Source organism: Manis javanica, chromosome 8 (assembly GCF_040802235.1).
Source record: "Manis javanica isolate MJ-LG chromosome 8, MJ_LKY, whole genome shotgun sequence".
Taxonomy (NCBI): Eukaryota; Metazoa; Chordata; class Mammalia; order Pholidota; family Manidae; genus Manis; species Manis javanica.
In genome coordinates, this window is record NC_133163.1 from 23,562,949 (window position 1) to 23,576,190 (window position 13,242).

At 42.3% G+C, this 13,242-nt stretch overlaps 1 protein-coding gene across 32 annotated transcripts in view; it reads right to left on the reverse strand.

Moving 5' to 3' along the window:
• The window catches only part of NRXN3 (neurexin 3), a 1,528,794-nt gene that overhangs the window by 1,105,546 nt on the left and 410,006 nt on the right, over positions 1–13,242 (reverse strand). For all 32 annotated transcript variants that reach the window (XM_073242064.1, XM_073242063.1, XM_073242059.1 and 29 more), the window contains 2 exons: positions 6,829–7,130; positions 864–1,025 (listed from right to left, as the gene is read on the reverse strand). In XM_073242064.1, the coding sequence (XP_073098165.1) occupies positions 864–1,025; positions 6,829–7,130 (464 nt within the window). The remainder of the gene's footprint in view (positions 1–863; positions 1,026–6,828; positions 7,131–13,242) is intronic.

Genomic DNA, 13,242 nt, shown 5'->3' on the forward strand with positions numbered 1-13,242 from the left:
TAGGATGTCACAAGGGATCTTTATCTACAAGAAAGAACACTGTTAGCTTCCTGAGGAGTTTCCCCAGGGAAATGGTATAGATATTTTAGGTAATCAAGCTTAGCTTAAACAAAAATGTATAGTGTACTGCTCCGATGACACAGTGTTCCGAAAGAACTCCACCAAATCCAATCTGATTCTTTTTGCCTCAGTAATTGACCTTAGAGATTGAACTTACACTTGATGGAAGCTCCTTTTTTCTTAGACAAGAAGTCTCAACATATCAGCTACAATAGCAATAAATGAGTAATGGCAAAGCCCTACTGTTTTCTCACAGCGGCTAGCTTTCAGGGGGTAAAAAAAAAAGGAAAAACCAGTCTTCTGGGCCCTACTGTTACTTTCTGAGAATTTTCCTTCATTTCAGATAATGAGACTCTGGAGAGCACCATGCTTGGCAAAGTAAAATCATATATATGTTATGCTTTAGACAAGACACGCAACCACAAATTGAGCCACCTTTAGCTAGAGCTGCTCTACTTGCCAAATCACAAACACAAAATCAAACTCTTCACATGTCTAGTTCCTTATAATTTCAATGTCCCTTCACCTGCGTTATTTCATTTAATCTTTGGGATAAATTTCCCATTAGCTAGATGAGGAAACAGACCCACAAAACACTTAAGTGGTGAACCCAAGGTCATGCAACAAGCTTAAGCTGGGACCAAAACCCAGGACATCTCCTTCCAAGTTCAAAGTTTTTTCTGTGTTCAAAGCTACAACCTGTGGCTTCATGGAATGGATGAGAGGACAGATCTGATCACCAAACTGGAAATTTCAATTGTTCTTAGACAGTTATTGCATTAAATGAGGTGTGTGACCTTTACCTCTTTAAGGCAGCCCATGAAGTTGTTGCTGACGGGGGAGCCTGGCAGGTCGGCAGTGCTTGGACTTCCTCCCACGTAGAAGAAGTCATCTGAGCCCAGCATGGTGTAGTCCTCTTGAGTGTAGCCCGTCGTGGTAAGGATGCCATCCACAGAGATTGTCACCTGGTAGAGGATCACAGGGACAAAAAAAAAAACCCCAACAATGACCTTACATTCCTATCAAAATCTGGTGGCTTCCCCTACCTGTGGCATCACTTGCATTAAAATTTTGGTGAGGAATTCTTTCTAATTGATTTTGGTATGTGCAGCCAAGTTCCATTTTCTGGTCTGCCTTCCCTGTGGCCCAAGCCTCCAGCATTCCTTTGCAGACCTGGCAGAGGGTGTTGGAACTGCCAAGCTGAGCAACTGCTCGCCCCACTGCACTCTTCACTACGTCAGGCTAGAAAATGGAACTCTCCTCAGACGACATCACTTGTCTCAGTTCATTGGTAAAATGATAATTTATTTTCTGGATGATGGTTACTTATGGTGGTAGTGACAAACAGCGAAGGAGACGTTTGACAATGGGGTTTGTTCGGGGTTGGCCTTTGGTTGTTGATGGCTTTTTCCTTTTTTCTTTTCTTTTTCTTTTCTCTTTAATTTGTTTTCTTTTGAGGCTCATACCACACTAACAAACATGCATTCAGGGAGGGAAGGAGAAGGGCCTCAATCTTGCTATGTCATGGATGACACATGCCATGGACTCCCCTGGGACACCAACCCCTGCCCTCCCTGCACCGCCACCACCACCACCAAGAGAAGATGTGGCCCAAACTGAAAAGGCAACTCTAACAAAAAGAAAGGAATGATGAGGCATGAGAACCAACATAATAATAACAAGGCCCACGGGGAAGAAAGAGCACCCACACACCCGACATCCATGAAGGGAGCAGAAGGCAGAGAGTAAAGACGGGGCCTCGAAGCGTGCACACAACCATACGCTGACACACCCATGCGAAAATTATCCAGAGCCGAGAAATAAGGCAGAAGAAAAAGAGGCAGATGAGTGGGCAAGGGTGAGAAAAAACAGAGGCAAGAATCAAAATCCACTTCACACTTACATGCACTGAACAGACTGAAAAGTAAGATGGAAGTGAAAACAAAAATGAAAACAAAAACCACTCAGACCTAAAAGGTAGTCTCTCCCCTGCCTGCCACCTCCCTTGCTAAAAAAAAAAGAAAAGAAAAAGTCCAAACCCAACCCCAAAACATATGAAGGATGAGAGGAGAATGAAGCAGAGTGGAGACACACATAAAAAAAAACAGAGAGAGAGAGAAAGAAAAGAAAGTGGAATTGTGTAGAGGATCAGGAGGCTGTTAGTCATGAGGAGGGAAATGGGGGACCGAGGTCGGATGCCAATGGGGACATCCACGAGACAGGAACATGCCATGCAGTTTGTACGGGGGACACAACTGGCCGAGCTCCCTCTGGCCACGGCGGGGAGTAAGGCGAAAGAGGGGAAAGGGAGAATACAGCAGGAGAGTTCTTTCCCCCCCAGATCACCTGTGGCAGCCATGGCCACACAGAAGGGTAAGAAAAAAGGTAGTAGGAGTGGGGTGGGGGAAGAAGGAAAGAGCAAGAGTGCGGGGGGATAGGAAAACACGGAGAGAAGAGAGGCTTCAATATGATTCCTGCCACCCCTAGTCTGTAACTTGGAAGGTGCAAAATAAAACAAAACAAAACAAATATAGCTAAACAGAGAATTTTTCTTAAAAAAATATATATATATTTTTAGGAAAAAATAATGACGAATTGGAGAAAAGAAAACTGTCCCGACCAAATTCATCCAAATATCCTTTCCAGGAAAGGTGCATCCCGTACCATTTTTTTTTTTAAAGAAAAAGAAAGGCTTACATTTAATTCAACAAAAAAATTTAAAAGAAGAAGTAGTGAGTCTAAAGAGGATAAAAGGGGGTTTGAGGAGGAAAAGGGGGGCAACACACGGCAAACCCAAAAAAAGAGACAATAAGAATGATATCTACCAGACAATGTAGTTTGTTTACCATAGCGTGTCCGATGCCTGAGTGCTTTGCGGAAAAGGGGGAAGAAAGGAAATTAAAAATTGTGAACAGAACGATTGTTAATTAAAAAAACTAAAAACAAAGATGAGTCGTTAGGGTGTTAGTACATTAGTCGGTTAGTAAAATGACACATTGCATGAATGATCTTGTGTTAGTTTTTCAAAAAAAAGGCACCCGACACAGAAAAAGAGAGTGGGGGAAGACAATGAGACCAGGACTCTGTGAAAAACCTTGGCACCCCGGCAGGGCCAGGAAAGGAGCTGCAGGCCACCTTGTCACTTTAACTCCCGCTTCTTCCAGACACGACTCTGGCAAGATCTCAGCCCAGTTAGAATTTGCATACTTACTTTCCAAGGGCCCTTCCGAATGAACACTGCTCCCTTTCCCTTCCCACCCTCTAGCACATGACACTTTCCACCTGTCCTGAAAGAAAAGACCTCCAAAGTATCATTCCACGTGTAGATAAATAGAACTGAAAATACCAATATGTTGGGGATTTTTTTTTTCTCTCTCTCTTCTGACTCTGACTACATCATGGACAATCACGACTCTCCTAGAACAAAAAGAACTTAAAACATTTACAGGTCACATCTAGTGCAGGACGGCTTTATTATGTAGTTCACTCAAGGTTTCCAGTGGTTATTTAAAGATCCATAACCCCCTTGATTTTGTGTGGATTTGTGCAGGAGGAAGGGAACATTCTCTTTCCTTTCTTCTCAGTTTAGAATTACTGCATAGATAGAATGTATCTTTGATAATTAGAGACGTCTTTATTACCCACTGAAGTTATTGTTTTGTGTTCTTTGCCAGAATGCTTCCTGTTGGAATTGCTCTCCCCCAGTCCTCTTTAAGAATGCTGGTCAAGCTCTTAAGCCGTTTCTTGTGCAGACAGCAGAGGACTGGCAGGTTAAACATGATTAGCAAAGCCCTACAATTAGCTTCCTTGTGGCTGTTTTCAAATGCTAAATCTCCAACACACTGAACTGGGAGGCTGGAAGGCTGGAAGACTGGTAACCCAGTTTTGTTTTGTTTGTGGTTTGACTAAAATGGCAAATAAAGGTGAAGCAATTCACATGATGGCCATGACCTTGAACTCAGTCGAGGTCATGGACCAGAAAACAAACCAAAATAAAAAAAATCCCCACTGAACCTCTTCACTATCATGGTCCCAAATTCCATTTACAGTTTGGAACAGTCCACATTCCTTCCTTTAATCAGAACCCCCAGTAAAGTATCTGACTTTGACCCTGACTTGGCTCAAAGGAAGCACCATGTAATAGATGACCAAGTAAGAAATGGGGAAAGTTCTGCTTCATTTGGTGGTGAATACTCCAGGAAACGCCAAGTTAGCTTTCCTCAGATGAATTTTTGTTACAGAAGCCATTCAATCTTACCAAAAAAAATAAAATAAAAGATGAGACTGCCATAAGCTTGTTATCAAATATTTATGCAGTGATTTACAATTTAACTGAAATAGACAGGGGCTCCCCACCCCTTCAAAGGCATCCTATAGAACTCAAAAAGATGTTACAAATGTATTTTTAATGGACAACATAATAATCTTGGATGATTCAGCACTGAAAGAATTGCATTTACAAAATCAGCTCTGCTTTTCTGAGATTTCCCTCTCTTTCAATAAATTGCATTTGGATGCAAAATTCAGGCAGGGTTTGGTGAAGTCCAATTTTAGGTGCACTTTCTCTACAAGATTCATACTTCCTCTGCCAAGAAATACCCCAACACCCTAAGGCCTCTGTGGTCTTCTCTAGAACTGAGTTCTACTTGGCTGCAACCCTGGTGACGGACAAATGCAGTCACCTTCGTGACAGAATCCTCGGCCTGTAAATCATGTGCATGTCATAGTAAGCCTAGCACCCAGACCACAAATGAGCTCATAATCCTTCTGGAACATAAGGTGCTTTGCATATTTAACCAGCACACATGGCTGGGAAGGACTGTAATCACCATTTCACAAATGGAAACTATAGTGTAGAAAGGTTAAATAAGTGGCTTGCAACACCAAGGACACAGGAGAGGAACTGGGTCTTGGGACCTGGAAGAGAAACCCTCCAAGGTGCCTTCCTTTGCTCACTCTGGCTAAAACAGCACAACCAATATTGGGGTTATGGTTTGGTTTGTTCCCCTTTCAGTTTAAAAGACTGAATTAAGGCCCAATTCTATTTTAGAAGAGTGTTTTTAGTACAAATAAAAAGGAGTCTTTTTCTACAGCTAATTGGAATCATTCTAGAATGGCAGGGAAGTGTGTGGAGTGGGAGAGGGTTAGAGAAACAGATTGGCTGGTGAGAGCCATGACCTGATTCTGCTCCCCAGTACATGAAAATTCCCCCTCCCCCCCACGGACTAATACCTCAAGGGTGTTACTGTATATCTGCCAGTCAAAACTGGCAAAAGGTCGTATATTTTACTCTAGTTTCTGCAACTCAAACATATCAAGCCCTTATACAGTAGCAAATGGAAATTTGATTTGGGCTCTTTGACAGGTGAGAACGTCTCTTCTGAGGAAGTATGGATGGAGAATGATGAAAGAAAACCTCAGCAACAGGATTCTTTGGCCTTAGAAGAAAAAAAACAGTCGTTCAAAAATGCCCAGTCCACTTACATTAAGATGACTAGGAACTGTAAGCCTCAGGTTGCTTGGCAACTTTCCAAAGACAGAATAGAATCTCCCAACCAAGTGACTCCCTTAACATTCTTAAATGTGGAATTGGGTGTTTTGAATATTGTGTGTTTCCAACGTGTATGAGCCTTCTCCTTTTACTTAGCATTATTAAGGAGTTACACTTTTCTCAAACAGAAAACATATGCAAACACCTGTCAGTTCTTATGCCTTCATATTTACATTAGAAGGCATTAAATCAATCACATTGCCAAAGAAAATTTGATAAGCACTTTCTGGAAATTTGCATGATGTTTCCTGATTAATAAAGGATGAATGCTGTCTAACTGGGTTTAATGACAAATTCACAAGTAGAAAAACCAAGTGAAAATAGCAATAACCCAGGAAAGGCAGTCTTAGCGCAGACCTTGACCTTGTTAAGAACTGATTTTTGTTTTACTCATGTGGCTAGTAAGGTATTATTGTTATTGTTGTCAGTTATGAAATAGAAAACAAGTGCACTTGGCTAAGGCTGTCTGTGGGTGTTGTCACCTGACGGAGTTGCCTGCTTAGAATCGGCAAGCGATGGGAGTTCTCAAGCACGGACAGAACCAGGAAAGGCTGCTCCAAAGTTGACCTTTTTATTTGGGTCCTTCCACTTTCCACGCCTCCCAGTCAACTGAAGAGTCTCGGAGGTAGAGACAGGGGCAATAAAGTAGGCCACCGCACCCAGGAACAGAGAAACAGAGGAATTCAGAAAGTTCCAGCTAATTCAATCCAAGGCTAGAGGTTAACATAACAATGGAAAAAATAAAAGTGAGGGTGAGGTAGTAAATTAAAACAAGGAAAAAAAGCCGGAAGGAATTAAAATTATGGCATCATGGTAATGGCTAACTTAATTAAAAAGAAAAACATATATTCCAAGAATGAGGAAAATCTACCAAACTGCACAAACAAAACACTGTCTCTAATTGAATTTAACAATACAAGATTCAAATGTAATTATGAAAATGATAGAAAGAAAAGCAGAATAAAAGGAATGCAAGTACTTGTAACTTTTATTATCCATACAATTGAATTTTTCCTTAAATAACAAGCACAAAAGGAGAATTAAAGTATGAGGAGAGACGTATTTTAATAATTTTCCTTGTGAAAAGCAAAGACTAGACTTTGATAAATCCAAACTGTATCTACATGACTTCCCACCTCATCCATCACCTGCTTCATAAAATTCCTCCCCAGCTACCTAAGACGACCCTCCGGGCGCTCTCTCCCCTCAGCCATTACCTGCCGGAGGTTGCGTGTCACTTTGACATCATGCCAGGCGTTGTCGTTGAATTTTCCATTCACTGGCTCCACAATGGCCTCAAAGGCCCCAGACCCCAGGTTAATGACCAAGGAGACTGCACCATCCTTCAGAGCCAGGTTGACATAGTCAGCCGACTTGCCCGTGTGCAGAATGAGCCCATTCCGCTGCCAGGTCTTAAAGGAGAGGGTGATTTCATCGCTGCTGCTCTGGATGGGGTTCTGAGACAAGTCATAGCACAGGTACTCTGAGCCTCGGAAGGTGGCCACGTTCTCCTCTCGCGCTGCAGGGAAAGCAAAGCGGGGAACAGTGAACACTTGACTGCCATGAGTCAGATCTATACAAATACCAAAAGAACACACACACCCGCCTCATCCAGGGCACTGCTCCTGCCAGGGGGCTGGTACCAGCCAGCACAGCTCCCTCTCCAAGTGCCCCACAAGACTTGAATCTAAGCAGCAGGGAAACCAGCAGAGATGGTAACTGCAGAGAAGCTATATGACCGTCCAAGGATAGAAGGCCAACATGATGGCACAGGAGAGCTTTCTGTTTCACCTTCAAATTTTCTCCAAGAAAAACCTAAAAGGAAATTTCATAGCAAATGATAAAGGGGGGCTTATATTGCTTTTGTTTCAAGGATGGCTCTTGAATGCCTGTAAAAGAGGTAGTTTAAAATGGATAATTAACTGTTCTGACAAAAGGTTCTTCAGTTCTGGGTACCTTCTATTGGCCAAAAACTAAAAATCAACTAGCCTGAAAGATGTGGCTCCAGTTTCCATCCATCAATAGCCTAGCTAACATTGGTTTCCATAGTAGAGTCCTGAGCCTAGTGGAAGGGGGCTGGGTTTATTAACAGGAGACAGGGCCTACAAAGGTGATCCAGCAGATGAGGCCAGGAAATGGAATGAAATTTGGGAATATGCTTTGACAAGAATCCCTCCCTCAGACTCAAAGGGACCCTTACTCTAAGAGTCTCCTGCTTTAGATGACCCTGGTCCGACCATCCCACAGAGCATCTCTCCCCCACAGGACTAGGGGTGCATGGAGCCAAGATGGTGTTCCACTGGAGCCCATATTCTATTTCAAGGCTAGACTGTACTTCCCTATGCAAAGAGCCCCAAGTCTATTTCCAGGGCTTGTGCAGTCTTCTTCCCTGGATCCATTTCGGACAGAAAATCATGCCCTTGGTGTGCATACTCAAGGTCTGGAGGGCCAGCCACAGGGGACTGTATGTAACGATCTGGACAGAGCTTGGCATGGGGGCTGGGGTAGCCATGTGCATTCAGACAAACCCTCGTTATATAGCACAGAGATAAATGTGGGAAGAGGGGGCGGACAAGCTCCAGGCTGCAGACCAGAGGGGTTGGTTCTCCTCGTACTAGTATTTCCCAATGTAGAACCCTGAGGAATTCAAAAATTCTAAATGTGAACTTGGCTTATCAGGTAGTCACAAAGAAAAAAAAAATTGTCCAGGTAAGAGGACAGAATATACTTAATTATTTGTTGATGGTGACTTAAAATTTTAACACACAGTATGTGAACTTTCATCTGTCCTTTTGCCAGGCAGCTTCACTGAAACGTGGCCTACTTCATACCAAGGTTGGTCATAAGCTGTCAGAGGTACCTCGTTAATGAAAGGAAATGGACAGTGATACACATCTAGATATGCAGTTTCCCTCTAAAGAATGGGGGGCTACAAAATAAGGTTGAAGAAATTCCATTTCCCCTTCTTGAACTATGCATCAGCCTTATTAACCAAAGCCATTTCCACTTCAACTCAAACTGTTCTCAACAATCATAGCCCTTGTTAAGTCACTTAAATAAAGTAAATATTTTCTCATCATGAGGTAAGAGCTGTAAAGGAGACGCTCTTATAATGTGGAGAGATGACCACCCATCACATGCTATTAAATTAATTGCAGCCTTATGACATCATTAAAACATGAACATTAATTTCATATTCCAGAGAATTAAAGAGATTAAGTTTGCCCTGTATGTTCCAGAGGACCTCAGTGATATGTGTCTGCCTGCATTATTTTTGTTTGTACATACACAGACTGGTATAAGCAAACGGGACCTGTCCACTTATAAATGACCACAATGTCTCTCATACATATGTAAGTAGAAAGTTCTATTCAGTATATAGCCCATGCCTGATGCATTTTACCAAAAGTAGCCAAAAAAATAAAATCATAGAGCAGAAACTTCACACCATCTGTTTGAAAGAGATCCATGCAGTTCCTAGGTGCCCTCCTATCATGATCTCTCCTCTCATTTCTAAAGAAACAGCTTTGTTAAAATGTAACTGGACAAGCCTTTGTTCCAAAGACCTAGAGGTGACCCTGACCTAGAGCAGAAGATGGCAAATCAAATGCAGTTACCACTACTAAGCTCTTTGCCTACAGATATAAATGTGCACAGAGACAAACTGCAGCACCTGTCCTTGGCCCTGCACGTGGTGATTCATGGTGTCTTCCCTAAGCATCCAAGTTACACCTTGTGTGCCCACTGAACTGAGATGAGTGAGCAAGGAAAGGAGGGCCTCTAACGTGAAACTTGAGCTAACCACTGAGTACCCTTCAAAGGGGAAGGCTTCACACAGAACACCACGGCACCAGCATATTATTTAATGTGCTATGTGGTACTTAATATTTTTCATATAACTAAACCAAGGCATCTGTCAAAATAATAAATTTCAGAGGTATAGGGGTTTTAGAGATTGTCTGATTTATCACCCTTATTTTATTAAGGAACAAACTAGCAACTAGGAAAAAGTGATACAATATTGCCTATCTAGAATATGATGCAGGGTTGGGTAAGGCCACATGGTTAGTTTGTGCTACTCTGGACTTGCAGTGCCTCTAGACTGTTGTCTAAATATCAATTAGATTTCCTTTTGCCCATCACTCTGGAAAAGCCACATGCTCCAATTCTGCTCCTCAGCAGACATGAATGATTCCATAGAGTCACATAAGTTCACTGACTTATAAACATCCCAAAACTTGGATAAATTGAGCCAAAAACTTATCACTGCCCCCCAAATCTATGTAAATTATCCTTGCTTACCAAAAGAAATATTTTCCTTCCCCTCCTGGAATCTGGTTGTGTTTAAACCAAAGGAACTTTTTTTATGTGGAAGGACATAGAAGAAAAATGGCATCATTGTAGAAAAGAAAATATCATAATAAATAAACAAAAAATAAAACCAATGTGAGAAATAAAGTCTATGTAAATCACATGCATATTCATGCTAATCTCCACGCAAAATCACCAACAAAGATTTTATGTAGCCAAGTTCTTTCCTTTGCAAGTGTCTAATGAAAACTGCTGCAACAGTTCACAACTTGCCCAATCTCTCCTTTCAATGTTGAATTTTCCCAATTTACCTCATTCCTGGGCTGGAGGAGGCTGTAAGGGCAGCATTACCCAGATGCTAGGTATCTCTTCCACATGTCAACAAGTAATAGATAACTGAAAGCTACTTTCCACATCATTTTCTAGATGAGCAAAATTATATCATTTTTAATTCATGAGATACTTTTCTCCTGATTGTTATGGGGAAGGGAGGCATTGTCAGCACATGATCCAGTCTTTAAAAGAGCAAATCAGGGGCTTGGAAGGAGAAAGGGTAAGGACCTTGAAAAAATCATTTCTGTGTAATACTTGCAAAATGGACATTTTTCTACTAAGAGCCCAATCTGTCTTAATTTCCTTCCAGTAGATAATGCTCAAGCACTTTCCTATTACCTTGAAAACCATACTAAGTCGACAGTGAACATAACTAAAAGGTACACAACTAAATAGTGACAAACACACATCTTAGCTCATTCGATTCTCCCAACTCTCCATTAGAAAAATGTAATACTGCCCTAAATGTGTGTGTTCTATACTTAGTGTTTACACTGAGAAGGAGGTTGAAGGGACAGTGCAGTCACCTTCTATGTATTCAAGCTAATAGGTGGAGAAAAATGCATGCAGAGGATTATGTAATATAGTACACAACAGCTTAGCATAAAGCTACAGCTTGGCAAGATGTGGCCATGGATATCACTAATGAACTGTTTAGATCCATTTAAATTCTATCACCCCAAAGTTTACAACCAATTGCACAAGTGCTAAAATAAAAATGTTATTCTCGCTGCATGAAAAGCAGAGCTCCACTCTGTATGACAACTAATCACTTACCCATTATTTGTAAGTGTCCAATTGATTAAACACTAGATGTCACCTAGATAGGAATAACTCAAGACTTTAAATCAGCGTGTATAAAACACATAAAGTACTGATCTTGCAAATGGCTTGTTAATCCAAGTACTGATATATACATAGCATGAACAAACATTTACTCAATACTATTTTCCAGTCTCTCTCCAAAAAAAAAACAAACATCATCTAGTGATTTATAACTCTATTTCTCTGAGAAATTCTAAAACATTAAAATACTCAGTGCAATAATTTTTTACTATGCAACTAAGAAGTGCGGAGAAATACATATCACTGTTGAATTAGGCCTGTGGCTCCACACAGCTTGGTGCCTTAGGCTTTGAGATGCAGAAATCTGAACTTCATTCTGAGGATTACAAGGAACCATGGTACAATATTACCAAGAAGAGGGAGAGTCTGATTTGTATTTTTAAAATACCACATTTAAAAAAAGATTATACAACCCAGCTTATGTTGGGTTGAGAGTGAACTGGAAATAAGAAAGAACTGAAGGCAGGGAGCCCAGTTAAAAGGTCACACATTTGAACTCTTTTTCCAGGGGGTCCCGGGGATGGGTTCAACCTAGAGGTTGATACAGCTCCTCAGTGAAGTTTGCATTTCACTGGGCAAGAACGGAAGCATAAGGTTCCTAGAAGAGACAAACTAAGGAACTAAGAGGAAAGAGAACTGCAAACCAGAGACCAGAGGAGGCAGCCAAAGTCTGGATAGTTACCATCCAAAGGTAGGCCTGGAAAAGCAAGGGCGGGAGGGAAACACTGAAGACAGTGACACGGCATCAGACATGAAGGGACTCAACTGAGGACACGTCGGGAATGGATAAAGGATTCTAGTTTCATTTGCAAACAGATGGTGCACAGTTTTTAAAATATCATATATTTCCAAATGCTTTCTGAATCGTTAACTGCATTCTCTTAGCACTCTGTGAGGCCCCTCTGCTATGATTATGCCAGTGTAAGGAGTGGAGGCACAGAGTTTAGACCCAGTCTCCGGGCACTAGGCAGCACCGAGGCCAGTTCCAACACCTCAGCCCCCTGCTTCTCGTTCCGTTGCTTCTCCTACCACCCCATGCTACCACCTTGTCAGGAACATAAATTCTCAGAGGAGTAGGTACCTAGGATCCTCCACCTGATGCCCTACAACTGCTTGCAGTTCAATGTGTCAAAAGAAGAAGCCATTGACAGTGACAGGTAAGAGTCCATTCAGGGAGCGAGAGCACAGGCAGAGGACCAGGGAGTGGAGCTGGCTGTACTCCGAAGCTCTAGCAGCACATTGGAAAAAGTCAAACAGAGAAGATCATGCTCTTCACCGACATTAGAAATGGAATTTTTAACCACCACTTGAAAGTGCCTATTAAAACTCCAACCCCCTTGGAGGGGCTGTAACCACTAGGCCTGACCAGAACACCTGCTGTGCTCCAGAAGCCAGCTTCCTGAGGATGCACCTCAGACACATGGGTGACACCGTTCTCATCTTTGACTCCTTTGTCCTTCAGCTGGCCTCTGGGCAGCAGCGCTGCACTGATACAAAAATAAGCCTGGCTGGCCATCCTGGCCTGGCCACCCGGGAGCCAATCAGGCACAAAATCACAGAAACTGCTGTGGGTCCCCCACTCTGCCAGACAAAGGGACAGCCTGTGGTCCTGGGGCCAGCCTGCCGACCCCTCTGCTCCGATCTACAAACTCAGCAGGCACAGCATTGTCCCTCCTCCATCCATGCAGCTGCACTGAGAGACTGCAGGTTCCTGAGCTGTGAACTGACACATCTCCCAATTCTTCTGGCCACCGCTTCACATACAAAGAAGCTCTGATGGTGACAAAAGGAGCACTCGGCCCCACGTAGGGGACACACAAAGTAGAAATAAACTTTTAGAGAAGTCCACAATTTCCCAATGGTTCTGCTCATTCCTAAGTGGGGCTGCATATCCACTCAATTCTGAAAGGTGCCTTGAACTAAAATAGCAATCTGGGTAGTTTGCCATTAAAGGAAGAAGTTAAGGAATATGTGAGTTTGTTCATACACAATTCTATTTCCTTTCCATGCAATCTGCTAAGAATCCAACCTCCAGAACAAGAACCCTCACCTGTAAGGGCCTCTTCCAAGCTGTAGGTAGACACCCAAGTTAGCTGTTGGGCTGTGAGATGGTTATATTTGCAAAAATGAAGCAAAGCAGA